Source organism: Crassostrea angulata, chromosome 5 (genome assembly GCF_025612915.1).
Source record: "Crassostrea angulata isolate pt1a10 chromosome 5, ASM2561291v2, whole genome shotgun sequence".
In the NCBI taxonomy this organism is placed as follows: domain Eukaryota; kingdom Metazoa; phylum Mollusca; class Bivalvia; order Ostreida; family Ostreidae; genus Magallana; species Magallana angulata.
In genome coordinates, this window is record NC_069115.1 from 45,949,138 (window position 1) to 45,965,437 (window position 16,300).

Here is a 16,300-nt window from a genome sequence, read left to right on the forward strand (position 1 = left end):
TATTGACAAAATACTGAAAGAACTCAAGATTCCGGCATGTACAGATTTAACTGACGTCGCAAACGTCAGACTATGACGTCATTGATGATGCACGATGTAAGCATGAATACACAGTATAAAATTACTAGATAAAACATGTTAAAGTTCAGTTTATATGCATTTCTTCCTCAAATATTTAATAAAATGATGATTTTGTAAATAATCATTAATAATGCTTTATCATTATTAATTAAATTCTGCTATTTCAATAAAAAGGAAGCAAATAATTACCCTAAAACAGAGTGGTCGGTTCTATTTTCTGTTACTAAAATTTTCAAAATTTGTAAAATACACATTGGCCACACTTGAGTACCTCTACGAAATTTTGCAGGCAGAAGCATTTATGCAATATCTCTCAGTTTTAAAAGTTTCAAAGAGGTACTCAAGTGTGGCCACATTCAAATTTGGGAAATACTGCAGTAAAATCTACAATTTTCAGCTATTTTTAACGATCATAGTATGTTTGATGATGCGCATGTGCTAAACGGTTGGGCAGATGTGAAAAAAATTCATATGCAAAGAAGTAGAATAATGTGCCCTACATTATAAGTAATTACAATTTGTATTGTTTCAAACTTGAGTTTTGTGAAAATTCTAAGGCATATTTTGATGCTTCGTGGCTCGAGCTCTTATTCTTTGAGTATTATGAGGTGATAATTTCGGTCGGAACGTGATCAAATCTAATAAAGCCCGAAGGGCTTTATGATAGATTTGATCACGCTCCGACCGAAATTATCACCTCATAATATTCAAACAATGATTCCTTATTACTTATATTTATATAATTTTAAGCCATCGTACGATTAAATATATAAATATAAATAAGCAAACCCCGCTGGCCCTCAATTTGGCGTCATTTGTATAATGGATTATATAGTACAAAATCGATACGTTGTGTTAGCACAGGCAAGGGCACTGGAAATGCAAATATAATGCAATGTTTCGTCACCTCATTCAACCGTTAGATTCTTTTTTAATCAATTTACTTATCAAAGAAGGAATCTGCCACAGAATCAGATAAATTATATGATTCATCAATATATTTTAACCATATTGGTTCAATGATTAAAGCATGAACATTTATTTCTCTTTTGATTTCATGCACAGAAACAGAAACGTGATGCACACAATCTTTAAACCAAGCAGGGATATCAAAACGACGCTGTCAATTTCGTTGGGAATTTCGTTGTTTAGTTCTCTTAACATTTCCAAATATCTTGCTCTAAAACGCTGGAAATGTAATAACACATCTTCTCGTTTGTTAAAGTTTTTCAACTCTTCATAAACTTTTATTAAGCGAAAAAACTCGTCCTTGCCTGCCTTGTATGTTTTCTCTAGATCATCTCTTCTCTTTAAAGCAAACTCAGCTTCCATTAATTTCTCATATGTAAAAATAATTGTCGGATTTGTGGGTGTATTTTTTCTTATAGATTCGCTGAGACGCAGGCCTTTTTGTACCTCTCTAACAACCTTTGTATATTCAGACATTGCCAGGAGGCTTTTCGCATACAAACACACTAATCCTAGAATTGAATTATCATGTGGTGAAGTTTGAGTTCTAAGATATATGGCCTTCTTAAAAGCCAGTGAGGCTTCTTTGAAATTGTCCAATGACATGTAAGCTGTACCCATTGTTTCCCATAGTAATGATCTTGTATCGCTAAAGAGATCCGGGAAATCTTCAAGACGTTTAAAACCATTTTGTATCAATTCAATGGCCTCATCATTTTGTTTAAGTTTAAGTAAACTCCTCGCGACATTATGTGCGGAAATCATTATTGCTTTGATGGGTGCATTGGTCTGCTCTTTTATGGCAAGTCCCTTTCTATAGTATTCAGCAGCTTTGGCGAAATCTTCTTTTCTTTCGTATAGCACACCCATATTGTTCATTATAGACCCTATAATTGGATGATTTTCTGTCCCAATGACATGGAGTCTTCGTTTCAGAACTTCTAGTTGCAGCGGTTCTCCTTTGTCAATATGTCCTAGAACAGTAAGGAAATATTAAACATGCGTATAAAATATGAACACGAAAAAATACAAGAACTTGATACGAATTTCTTTTCTCACCAGAGAAATTGTAAAAGATTGCAAGAGATTGCATGGTCTGCAGAATCAGGTTTTCGTAGTGCATCCCTAGCTCCTGTTCCACTTTAAAGGCCTCTCCCAAAATTCTTGTAATAAAAACATACCAATCAGATTAAACATAATCGTATGACTTATTCCTGATCAGCTCATGATAGGCCGATATAAGGACGACAACACCAGTTTTTAATTTGAAATGGACATGTATTTTCATTTAGTTAAAATAAAGTTGGTGGCTTTATGTAGGAAAACAATGTTAAGTCTTACTTCAAAGCGTTAACATATTTCCCCTGCGCTCCCTGATTCCATCCATAACTTTGACAGAGAAAAGCAAAATGATAGTCCCTCTTATTTGGATATCGTCTTCTTATGTCCATAGCTCGCTGAAATTTACTTTCTGCTTGAACACAATCTCCCTTTAATAAAGATAAAATTACTTTCATGACAAAAAGAAATTTCTCCACAATTATGAAAAATCTAAAAATATAACTGCTGTGGATAAAGACAATATGCAATTAAATACATATATGTCATACTAGTGATTATAATATATAGGTTCCGTACTTTTATGTTTGTCAAGATTTTGCCATATCCAGTCAACACCTTTGCTTCATCCAAATCCTCTTTAAATTCTATAGCTTTCCTCAGACAATTTTCATAAAACTGAATACCAATTTCTGAAACAAAAAATGTTGGGAAAGTATTCAATAATACGACAAATGAAATTTAACACACCGTATTTCATACTTTTAATCCTACAGATGTATAAACTAATTTTTGTACGAAAAGTATTTAATGTAAAACAGACGAAATACGGTGAAAGACTGGCATGTACCATACGTTGCCATGGTTGTAAACATGATGGCCCCTCCTGCTACTGTAGTTGCCGCTAAATCAATAAACACGTGATATGTGTCCTCGGTGCAGTAAATGACGTCAGTAAAAAGCTTCTTAAAGTTTTGATACTCCACATTAAGTTTACACAAGGCTCCAGCATATTCTTTAGTTGTGGTTTCTTTTTCAATTTGTTTCAGTATGGCTGAAAAGGTTTTGCAAAAGCGAGCTCGGACTTCTGCAAAAAGAATATTTATTACTGACTTTATAGATATATAGATATATATTTACAAGCAAATGAGAAAAGAATGTACCATGTCCAAATAAGTTCTACATCTGTTATTCGAATATTGTATCATTATTCAATCATCGTTCCTTTTCACGAATAGTCGTATATTCATCTCTAGTTTATATGCAAATCTTTGAATAGTTGTTTATTAGTTAGCCCTACTACTACGTACTAACCCTTAATATCCTTGATTTTAAAGTATTCCTTTAAGCAATCTCTCAAAATTCCATGGATATCAAATCTGTCCCCTGTGGTCTGAGAGATCAAATGGCGATGAAAAAATGTTTCCATTGTATCTTCTTTTTCTATATCACCCGAAGGTCCTAAATGACAACAATAGATGTTTTCGCATGCAAATATGAATTTGATATTAAAAATTCGAAAAAAAATCATCCACTACTTTGGTACCTAATACTGATAAAGCTTCCTTTAAATCAAACGAGCCCGGAATGTAATTCAGAACTGCGAGTTTTTCGGCCAATGCCGTTGGAAGTCTGTCTAAAAAGCTTTTATACAAGGGCTCTACAAGGAAAGTGACGTTTATATGCAGTGTATCGAGGAAAAAGAGCAAAAATAGTGAACGTGAAAACGGGCATGAAAGAAGGTTTTATAAGCTCATGGAACTATTTTCAATAATTCAGATACTCCATTACAAGGTACAGAAATGTTAAACTTCTTACCGATTTGTTCTTCTTTTGGATAACATTCTGAGCTTAGAATCTTCAGTCTGTAATGACTAAGAAGATATATAACTTCATCTACGTCCAATGGTCCAATTTCTCCACCTGCCAAAAGCAATGCTAACGGAATGCCTTCGCAAAGATTTATAATTGCAGAAATCTTTTCTATGTCTGTCAGTGTTGGACAAACGCTCTTCAAAAGATCAAATGCATCCTCAAAACATAATTCTTTAACGAAGAAATCGACAAGTTTATCCTTTTGAACAGGTACTTTTACAGTCGTTGTCACCAATATGTTTGTATTGATCAAGTTTGAAAGTGAAAGTAAGATTTCAACAAATAGACCACAATCATTGTCTTTAACAAGATCTTCTGCATTATCAAAAACAATTAATATATGATGTCCTTTTCCTACGATGTTTTCACAAATAGCTCTAAGCAGTGATTTTTTATCATCCAGGACAATTGCTTCCTGAATGAAAACACGAACCAATGATTGAAGCATTTCATCGGCGATCGTAATATTCCGAAGGTCAATCCAATAAAATGGTTGTTGGATATGCTTACAAACCTCCCTCGCAATTGCCGATTTTCCAATTCCTTTAAATCCTCGAATAACAACCAATTTATGGTGTTGTATTTTGTTTATGAGAGCCTTAATTTCGGTAGATCGACCAACAAAAGACGCCATTTTCAAGACGACGATATTTGTTTGACTTTGAACTACATGTAGATATCGGGTATTTAATTCGATTGCCACTTGTAAATTCCCCAAGTTATTTTTAGAGCATACCTAATAACTTTAAACACTTTAAACATGTTACTGCATTTTGAAACACTGAGTTGAGTTTTGAAACGTCTTTTATAGCCATGTGGTCTGTGACCGGAATTCAGATAAAGCAGTTCACTTTTAATTAAGATGAACTGATGTATTAAGTCATAAGACAACGTTTTCTACCCACTTTTCTGCCCCAAAATGTTGCGTCAGCATTTTACCTATACCAGTGCGTATGTGCGTATTGATGTTATATTCGATGATTTGCATTATTTTACCAATTATATCGATGAAATAAGGGATTGAATGCCAAAGAAAAATAATCATAATGTAAATGCATGGTTGCATGTTTAATTAATTATAAGAGGTTAAAAACACAGTGAAATGTATTAATAAACACACTTTGATGACTCGTAGAAATAAAGAAGTTAACATTATTCATTACAGAAACTTAGTTGATTTTTTTTTAAATGAAATTGTTCAAATTATTACAATGAGAAAAGGGCCTGCCAGTGGAAGTTTATTTTTGTGATTAAAAATAATCAACTGGCTCAAGTTTGCGGGGGCCAAAAACTTCGACCCCCTGACACCGTGAAAGCCCGAAGACATATGCACACGCACACACGCGTGGCTGCTCTGTGACCTTCATGAATTTTGCTATAAACTTTTACCTACCATAGCTACATGATACTTTGAAAGTTACAAACTGTCTAATCATATATACTTAAATTTCTAAAAGCAATCAAAAGTAATATTATAATGTTGTTGTCAATAACGTTTAATTTTCTTCGGTGTTAGGATTCTAGAACAAAACATGATTTTATCAATTATGTGATTGTACCTCCTTAAAATGTTTTACTGTATTTCGTAACATGCTTGACTAATTTTCGGAAAACGCACTATATATTTTAGTTTTCATCTTACAATAACATGTTAAACTTAATCTATTAATTCTAACGTTGCCGGAAATCATCTCAAGGATCACATTTCCTCAATATTTGCAGAAAATGTGTGTATGTGTTCATGTGATGACATTGTGCATTAATTTGCTGATTTCTTTGTTCTTTCATCTTAAACTTTATCATCTCCTTGCTTCTCGATAAACAGTGAATGGCTCAAACGGTGTTTACAAAAAAAAAACCCAGAAAATTATGGAGAAATGACACATTTTATTTATTACTTTGAATGAAAGTTCTTTATAATTAAAACAAAATCAGTTATTTAAAATCATTAAAATTGACAACTGACCTTAACACGCATTTTATAGAGTAGAATTGTAAATTTTACTTTTGCCTTAAAGAATGACTTTTTCGGTATCATGCAAACGCTCTCAATCATCTAATCATAAACATGCATAAACTTTCCCTTATGTCATTCAGTAACTTTAATTAAAAGACACATGCAATAAATGCATTTATAGGTTAATTCGTACCTCTTTATATGGGTTTGTGTAGGTTTTACTTCATTTTGAAAATATTGTAACAATTAAGAGCCAGAGTTAACTATTTGTATTGTTTGATTCAGCTTGCATTTCAGAACCATTTTTACGAAAAAAAATATGCGTACACTGATTGCAATTAAATGGACAATTGGAGGTAAAATGTATCTTCATATTCATACAATTATTTTATTTATAACATATACATGTTGATAGATAGATAGATAGATAGATAGATAGATAGATAGATAGATAGATAGATAGATAGATAGATAGATAGATAGATAGCCAAAATAATTTCATATTCATATTCATAGTTGGTGACATGCGGATCCCCTATTAAGGAAATTACTTACGGTCGTTATCACCACATTTCGAACATTTTCGATAATGTATTAAATCGTACTTTTTTAAATTTAATCTTTCTTAATATCTGTCCATTCTGTAAAAGTACAGATAATACATTCGATAATGTATATTTCCTTTAGAACTTTAATATTTTCTAGCATACTGAACAAAACATTACAAAATTGTAGCTCTCATATGCATGGCTAATCCAATTAAATAACTTTGGTAGCTCTGAGCAAGTCGCTTCCCATTAGGCACACCATACAGTATTCTTTGAAAGGGGACACAATCTTTAAATAAGATTGGTTATACGCCGTTACGTATGGAAAAGAAAATTGTTCTCAATTAGTACTTTACATTAAAAGTAAATACCATGTTAGTTTTCAAATATTCAATAAACACGCTCAGAAGTTTGTTCAATATGTCTCTTTTTATAATCATTGTATATAACTATCAATTTTTCAATCATTTTTCTGGAAAGTACAATTTGCACAAACTGTTCTATAACCCCGATAATCCTGTATGTTTTGTCAAACAGAGATTAATAGTTATAATATAAGTCAAATAATTAGAAATAATTAATGCCTAATTTGTTTTTCCTTTTGATTTGATACACATGCAAAAAAATGCAAGACATACAAACTTTAATCCAATTAAGGTAATTAAAATGACCTTGTCATTTATTGTACCTTGGCTTTCTTCATGGATTTCGTTAGTTAATTCTTTTAACATTTCTAAGTATCGTGTTTTGAACCGTTGAAAACGAATTAACAAATCTTCTCGTTTGTTGAAGTTGTTCATTTCTTCATAGACTCTTATTAAGCGGAAAAATTCGTTCCTGCCTGCTTCATATGTTCTGTCTAAATCTTCTCTTCTCTTCAACGCGAAATAAGCTTCCAATAGCTTTTCATACGCAAGAGCGATATTTGTATTTGTTGGATAATTGATGATCAAGGTTTCATTTAGACGGAAACCTTTTTGTATCTCCTGTGCAGCCTTTTCATATTCTGACAATGCAAGGAGACTTTCTGCATACAGACACACTAGGTTTAAAATGGAATTATCATTTGGAGCACCTTTGCATCTACAAGAAATTGCTCTTTTCAAAGCCACGGCGGCTTCTCGAAAGTTTGCCATTTTTATGTGAGCTTTACCAAGTGTCTCCAGAAGTAATGATCTTGTGTCTGTGAACAGACCTGGAATATCTTCCATACGTTTGAAACCATTTTCTACTAATTCAATCGCCTCCTCATTCTGATTGAGTTCAAGTAAAATTCTTGCAACATTACTTTCGGATATCATAATAGCTTTGATGGGTGCATTGGTCTGCTCTTTTATGGCAAGTCCCTTTCTGTAGTATTCAGCAGCTTTGGCGAAATCTTCCTTTCTTTCGTATAGCACACCCATATTGTTCATTATAGACCCTATGATTGGATGATTTTCTGTTCCAATGACATGAAGTCTACGCTTAAGAACCTCTAGTTGCAATGGCTCTCCTTTTTCAGTATGACCTACATAGGCATGAAAAATTAAATATTATCTGCAAAATATCACAAATATACAATATCAAAATTTAAAAGTGCATAACGTGTCTTACCAGAAAAATTGTGAAAGATTGCAAGAGATTGCATAGTCTGCAGAATCAGGGTTTCGTAGTGCATCCCTAGCTCTTGTTCCACTTCAAAAGCTTCTTTCAATATTCTTAAAATTACAAAATTATTTGTATGGTGGGTAAACGTAACCTTTGGACATCCAATTATACCCAATATTTATTTTATCTCCCAAATAGAAAAACTTGGTTCAGTAAAAGTAATCAGAAATAGAATTGTTCTTTAAATGTATTATCTTTTACATCTGCGTTCGGATTTTATTGTAAAAACTGTATTTAAATGACATCCCTCGATTACTACTTAAGTTTTAGTCTAGAATACAAAACCAAGCCTCACTTTATAGCGTTTACAAATTTTCCCTGTGCTCCCTGATTCCATCCGTAACTTTGACAGAAAAAAGCAAGAAAATAGTCTCTCTTATTTGGGTATCGTTTTCTTATGTCCATAGCTTGTTGAAATTTCTTTTCTGCTTCTACACAATCGCCCTTTATAAACAAGTAAAACAGTATATAAAAGTTTGTATATTTTATATGAAGTTGTGTGAAAAGAGAAACAAAATTTGCTTTACCATACAATTATAAGATTGTATTACCTTAATGTTCGTCAAAATTTTGCCATATCCAGTTAAAACTTTGGCCTCGTCCAATTCCTCTTTGAATTCAATTGCCTTTTTCAGACAATTTTCATAAAATTGAATTCCTATATCTGAAATTAATTTGAAATCACTATCATTGGTATGATCACTGGTATGATTGGCTATAGTATTTAAGCAAACATTTTTGTTTGTTAATTTTCGTATGTCTTGTTGCTTTGTAATTTTAATCACAATTTAAAAGTTGCTAAAGTGTTTATTTTTTAACATAATTGACTGAAAAAGCTTTCCATTATTATTGATGATAAACAAAACTCAATTTAATGGACAGTGACAGTTTCAGCCATAAACTTATCGGATTGCTATATATAAGCTCGAGTAAAACAGTACATGTACATTTGTCAAAAACAACTGTCAATAAATGTCAATAAACCTTAAATGTAAAATATTACAATATAGCAGCGAAACAATTAAATGCTGGGGAATATCCCCATATCATATTTCTTTACTCGATCTTTAAAAATAACAAATAATCGCCTCAATCACATCAAAATGTAGATTGAGACACACAAGAATGTACATTGGGACACACTTTCTAGCACGATATTAAATTCACATTTAAAAGTTAAATGATTTTCTTTCTTATCTTGGCATCCCCCTCCCTGAATAAATTTCTAATTAGTCAAAACTTGAGCCCCTCCTTTTGCAACTCTGGAGAAAACACCTGCAACCTTGCTTTTGTGTGTGTATATATATATATATATATATATATATATATATATATATATATATATATATATATATATATATATATAAGTGGCTACATATTAGGTTAACCTTCTATATTCAAAACATTTTAAGGTAAATATCAGTATAAGTAGTACTTAATTAACATTTTTTAAGTTCCAGTAAAAAAAAATATATCTTTCCAACAGAAAAAGATATGTTGATGTTGGTAAATTGGTAAATGAAATTCAGTATAGGGTCATGGGAGTACACATAGTCAGACAAACTTAAAACTGTTCAATACGTCAACAAAAACATTTCAAGTCTTTATTGTTGGTTCATTAAAAACCTATTTATAACAATGTCAACAAGTTAACCTGACAACGTCCTTCTTAAAAGAAAGGCATTAATTTTTTTTATCATATAAAGGCTAAAATCTGTCCATTCTGTGGGGAAAAAAACTAATCTCGATCTTAATGGACAGATTTTAAAATATACGTTTTACAGTTAAAATGTTTAAATGTTGAACACAAGACGTGCAGAAACTGACTAGAATAAGTCACCCATAATATTCAGGGGTCCTAGAATCAACATACCATACGTTGCCATGGTAGTGAAGATGATGGAACCTCCTGCTACTGTCGTTGCTGCTAAATCAATAAACACGTGATATGTGTCCTCGGTGCAGTATATGACGTCAGTGAACAACTTCTGGAAGTTCTGATATTCCAAATTAAGTTTACATACGGCATCAGCAAATTCTTGAGTGGTGGTTTTCTTTTCAATTTGTTTCAATATGGCAGAAAATGTTTTGCAAAAACGAGCCCGAACTTCTGTAGAGAAAAAAATTAATAACCATTATAATTAATTATTGAAAGATTGATTTCGAAATGATTGATGAACATATCGTTTAAGGAAAATATTTCAGTAAAAAGGTTTTTATACTTTTTATTGTAGTAATTATACCACTAGTTCAAACAAGTTGAAAGTTGTTTTTTATTTTTACTTTTCTTTAAATTTAAGATAATGTTATACTTTTTCTGCATATCAAATGTTTTAGCAGAGTTAACACTATTAAAACAAGGTTACACGTACCATACATTTTCATTATATTATCATTTATTATTTTAGATTACAATAAAAACCTTTGATATCCTTGATTTTAAAGTATTCCTTCAAGCAATCTCTTATTATTCCATGGATATCAAGTCTGTCATCCGAGATTTGCGAGATCAAGTGACGATCAAAAAACGTTTGCACTATGTCCTTAGCTTCGTCTTCTGCTGAACCTAAATCACACACAAAAGAATTTTATCAACAAAAGTATTTTAAATAAAATCCACACAATTTTATTTTCTAACCTTTCCCATTCAATATCTATACCTAACACTGATATAGCTTCCTCTAAATTAAACGAGCCCGGAATGTAATTCAAATCAGTCAGTTTTTCTTCCAAAGCCTCTGGAAGTCTGTCTAAAAAACCTTTGTATATCGGCTCTACAATTAAAATGACTTACATAAGCATTGTTAACATTTACTGATTAACCATTTTGTAAGCATTTACCGTATACACTTTAGTGAAGTTAATGTGAAAAAAATTATAGTTTTTAAAGATTTTTGAAAATAATTTACTCACTGTTATCAATGATTGAGAACATTGATGATTCCTACCTATTTGTTCTTCTTTTGGGTAACATTCTGAGCTTAAGACCTTCAGTCTGTAATGACTAAGAAGATATATAACTTCATCCACGTCCAGTAGTCCAATTTCTCCACCTGCCAAAAGCAATGCCAACGGAATACCTTCGCAAAGATTTATTATAGCAGCAATCTTTTCCGTATCCCTCAGTGTTGGACAGACGCTCTTTAAAAGATCAAATGAATCCTCAAAACACAATTCTTGTAAGAAAACGTCGCCGATTTGATAATCTTGGACTGGTATTTTCACAGTAGTTGTCACCAATGTGCTTGTATTGTTCAAGTTTGAAAGTGAATGTAGGATTTCAACAAACAAATTACAATCGGCGTCTTTAACAACATCCTCTGCATTGTCAAATACAATGACTAAGTGATATCTTCTTCCTGAAATATTTGTACAAATCAACTGGAGTAAAGATTTTGGGTCATCCAATACAATTGTTTCTTGCAAGAAAACACGAACTAATGTTTGCAGAATTTCATTGGCGACTGTAATATTCCTAAGTTCAATCCAGTAATACGGCCGTTGAAAATGTTTACAAAACTCTCTTGCAAGTGCTGATTTTCCAACCCCTTTGAATCCACGAATTACAACGACTTTATGCTGCTGAAATGTATCCGTAAGGGCCTGAATTTCAGATAATCGGCCGACAAAGGAGGCCATTGACACGATAATGTTAATACACAACTTGATAAGGGTTGCGTAATTTGAGATATTTTTTTAAATTGCTACAAGTAGTGTTACGATCCACATTGCATACTTACATTGCATCTAAATAATAAACATGACGTGTCTCCTAAAATAAACACTTGCAATGAAATTTCATGCCAGGCATTGAACTTTTTTCTGAGAAAGAAAGATTTTAAGATAAAATCAACAATTAGTGAGGGGTAATGAAACAAAACTATCTTACTGATTCAATTTTCCCCTGTTTTCTCCGTAAGATGTCTGCCCTGTTTACTTTGACAATCTCAATGCCGCCTAGCGGGATGCCGTGTTATAAGGGCTTACACATAATAACGAGAGATAACTCTTCTTTTATTAACCTGGCCTTGTAAAAATACATTCAAATGACGAACAGTTTTCTTTACCACTGTTTCTAGAAAATGCGTCAAGGATGTACAAAACAAATAAATAATTAATAAATAATAATTAATAAATAATAAATAAATAAATAATTTAAATAAAACCAAAATATCTAACCTTAAAATTATTGATTTTAAAAAAAATCAGATTAAAGTAGGTGTACGATTAGTAGATCATGACAAGGTCACAAATGCACCATTTCTATAGAAATTATTTATAATTTGATACAACACTAAAATGAAAATTACATAATTTTATACTTTGGAATGCTTCACAAATGAACGAGATTCAAGGCCGGGAAAGTTTTTATAAATCAAGCCTCTGGATCATAAAGCAGTCTTAGACTTAAGTCAGAAATTGTACACTATCTTTCTGTATTGTGATTGAAACATCCTAAAACTTAAATATTATTAAAATGTTTCGCTATTTTAAAGCAATATAAGCTGTATTGTTTAGAATTTCATTTTGCCGCAAAATCCTGCTAGTATGATAAGTTTGCATGTAACTTAAACATTTATGATAAATAATATTTGAAAACATCATTAATTTTGGTCAAAAGAAAGATTTCTCTTCTAAGGAATATATAGCATATCAATTTTTGTACAGGACGACAATAATTCAATTTTGCTACAATTAAGGCTTCTTGACGGCTTATTCCACAAAAATATGGCTTATAGAAATTTAAAAACCATAACATTTTTTGTCATATTAGTAGAAAAAATCACATTTTTGTTAAAAAAGCAAATTCAACATGAAAATTGCAGCTTATATTGCTTTAAGTTTATACTTACGTATTTATGATTGATATTCATTTTATGAATAATTGAAATTTGGACTTTAACCAAAAATGCTTTACGATCCAAAGTTTAATATTTACTAAGTGATTCGATTCCTAATAGTGGATGTTATATAAAAATCATGTGTCTGAACATTTAAACTTTTATTCTGTAATGGTTATTATGTGTAAATTATCCCTTAGGAAATATTTTACAATTATAGGTCTTATATTGATTTTAAAACGATCGTGATACTTATGCCTAAAGTATTCAAATTTTAAACTTCCAAAAGGGCCGTTTTTACCTTACATCTAATGATTTCCCCTGACATCCCAAGCTCAATCTATGTATGCTATGCCTTGGTAAAGAGCAGGTTATTGTTGTCTGTCGGGTTTCCTTTGCCTTTTTTTTCGTATTGGCAAAAATAATGTGGTACTCAACAATAAAACACCTTCCGTAGTCTAAAAGAAAAACTGCGTTGAAAATAAACGGATTTTTTAGTATTTTTTCTTCGTAAGAAACTGCAAACCTGTATCAGTTAACTTTAAGCCTAAAAGTTGTTGGTAGGCTTTTTGTTATAACACTAATTACCTTTTCATGTCCTTAAACTATATCAAAAGTAAATAATCTGTAAATTGACTGATTGCAAAATGTGGTTGGGGTCAAGAAAAGCTGGCTGATGAAATAATGAAATATGTTTCACCAAGTTGAATTTTGTTTATATGAAAATGTTATTTACTACTAAAATGACCAAAAATTCGTTGTTTTTTTTTTTAATTTCTGTTAGCCCTATTTTTTGGGAAAGACCTTTAAGTAGCTTTAATTGAAGCAAAATTGAATAATTGTCGTCCTGTACAAAATTGACCTGCTTTATATTTCGTAGAAGAGAAATCTTTCTTCCGACAAAAAATTAATGATCTTTTCAAATCTTTTTTATCATAAAAGTTACAGTTACATGCAGACTTACTAACTTGCAAATTTTTGCAGCAAAATTAAATCATATGAAATGCTGCTCATATTGCTTTAAAGGTTTTGGTTTTGTATACATTGTATATCTATTTTTACTTAAAAGTGATTGAGACTAATACACAACAAAAACAGAGTATAATACATTACAATAGAAATGTTTCTGTTCGACGATTTTTAAATTGATCCATTTAATATGAATGCATTTTCCGGTGATTATTAATAAAACAAAAGTAAATAAATAATATCAACTCGTTTTATTTTATTTCAAGTCTTAAAGAAAGTCAAACAAAAGGAAAAATAACAACTGGTGCCAGTTTGAATGTCTATGATTTATTTCGCTGACATAATTTAATCAAAGTACTGAAAAACTGACGGGAGTTGATTTTGTCGATGTTTATTTAATTTAAAATCAATGATATGTTATTTTGCATGACAAGTACATGTATTTTCTAATTTGAATTACTCACAGTTTTTTTATATGAATTTTTGGACTTTTTCGACAAGAATGTCGAGAATAATGTTAAATAATTTTAAAGATAAAATCAATTCAATCAAACTTTGTATCAGTGATAAAAATATTTCTCGAAAATTGTCTTGATCCAAGCAATATTGAACTCTAGTCTCATTCAACCAAACGCTCGGCTGACACCGTAAATCTCCGACAAGGTTTTACGGAGACAGCCGAGCGTCGAGTTGAACGAGACTACATTGAACTCTGGCGTAGGAATACATACGACTACAAAAAATATCTAAATTGTTCGTACCATTTAAAATCTGACTATTTTCAAGGTATTTATAAATAAATTTCCTTGAAAAATAATGCTTTAGCATACGTTACATCGAATTCATCAATTATTTTCAAGAACTAAGTCTTGTCAGCAGCAATGATTTGTGCTGAGGTCCACACACTGTTTCACTTTCGGTTTGTCTGAGTAACTGCATAGGAGAGTTGATTAAAATCAACTCCCAAAAAGGAAATAGTTTTTGCCTCTCTAGATAACAAAATACGAACAAAACAAATATTTTTTTGCTGAATTATCAAGTAAAGGCAACTTCTATTAAATTGACCACTACGGTTGAAAATTACTATAGTTAATTTGATAATTGTTTAGCAGATCCATGGATTTTTTTTTACTAAAAACGTTTGCTTAGATGCCCAATACAGCAACCTGACAAGTTTCATTTTTGAACTATGTGGGTACTTGATTTCAACAAAACCTTTACCACAGCATTTGCAATCAGAAATAACATCAGAGGATGCAGCAAGAAAGAAATCTTTAAAAACAAAGATTCCAGTCTCTGAGCACTTATAATAAGGAATGGCAACGTCATGTGATCTACATATTTCACACGTGCAACAGATTCATTATTTTTGCCATACTCAACTGACTTTAAAGTAAAATTATATTGACCCATAATACTGCACACAATATAATCGTCTGATTTACCCCTCTGTAGTGATAAGCTTTGGAAAAAAAATTAAAGCAGCCAATCTTCCCTTTCTTTGGTACTGCTAAATAAGATTAATGGACTGTACTTTGGTAAATTCATTAACTTTCTTAAAATAACAATCATCTACATTTACATTTTCTTGACCAAGCATTGACACTTAATCAATAATATTTTCGGATGTGTCCTCAATACACATAGACATGTCATTGTCATCATCAGTCTTACGTTGTATACAAAACCAATGCTGATGTTTTGCTTTTCTATAGGACTTGAACTATATTCTTCTCCAATTACTCTATCTTCAAATCTGAAGAAGGTAATTAACAAGAATCTTTAGATGGTCGTGGTTTATCTGGTACATTCATGACAGTCCTGTAATTCATATGGCATTATTATAACGCATTATAAGTAAGTTTCTGAACAATGCACATTGTAATTGAAAAATCTTATTCTTAGTTAAATAATAATAAAAAATTCAGTTTCCTTATTCATTCTGTAAGATTTTTTTGGTTTTCGTATGAATAGAAGGATTGGCATCAAATTAAAACTATAAGTACAATACATGCAATCAGCCAGAAAGGAACAGTCGAACTGACAACGGTTTATAAAAAAGGAGATCCAATAAGAGAATATTAAAAATATAGTATCATACCTCATAGCTAAGTTATGAACTGTCAGTGGTGTGCATACTTTCCGTGGTTTATCCCAAAATGATGCTGCAGTATCAGTAACTCCATTTGAACTTCGATCTTCCATGGAATTGACTTGATCTATACTGCCAAACAGTAGGTCAACAACATGCTTACATGATCCATCCTTTCAGTTAAGATTAATAATGTGTTTATGAAGAATAATAGTAAATAAGTACGACCAGCTTTGCTTCAATAAGATATAGAGGTAAG

The 16,300-nt window shown here is 31.5% G+C and overlaps 1 protein-coding gene across 1 annotated transcript; it reads right to left on the minus strand.

The window, feature by feature from the left end:
- Positions 1–725: 725 nt before the first annotated feature.
- Positions 726–12,698, minus strand: LOC128184022 (uncharacterized). Its single transcript, XM_052853304.1, has 14 exons — positions 12,029–12,698; positions 11,088–11,911; positions 10,800–10,913; positions 10,562–10,705; positions 10,013–10,249; positions 8,691–8,803; positions 8,435–8,583; positions 8,086–8,189; positions 7,261–7,999; positions 3,928–3,974; positions 2,519–2,540; positions 2,392–2,439; positions 2,110–2,213; positions 726–2,024 (listed from the first exon to the last, which is right to left on the minus strand). The coding sequence occupies exons 2-14, from the start codon at positions 11,776–11,778 to the stop codon at positions 1,120–1,122; spliced, it is 3,417 nt and encodes a 1,138-aa protein (XP_052709264.1). The 5' UTR covers positions 11,779–11,911; positions 12,029–12,698; the 3' UTR covers positions 726–1,119.
- Between the last annotated feature and the right edge of the window lie 3,602 nt (positions 12,699–16,300).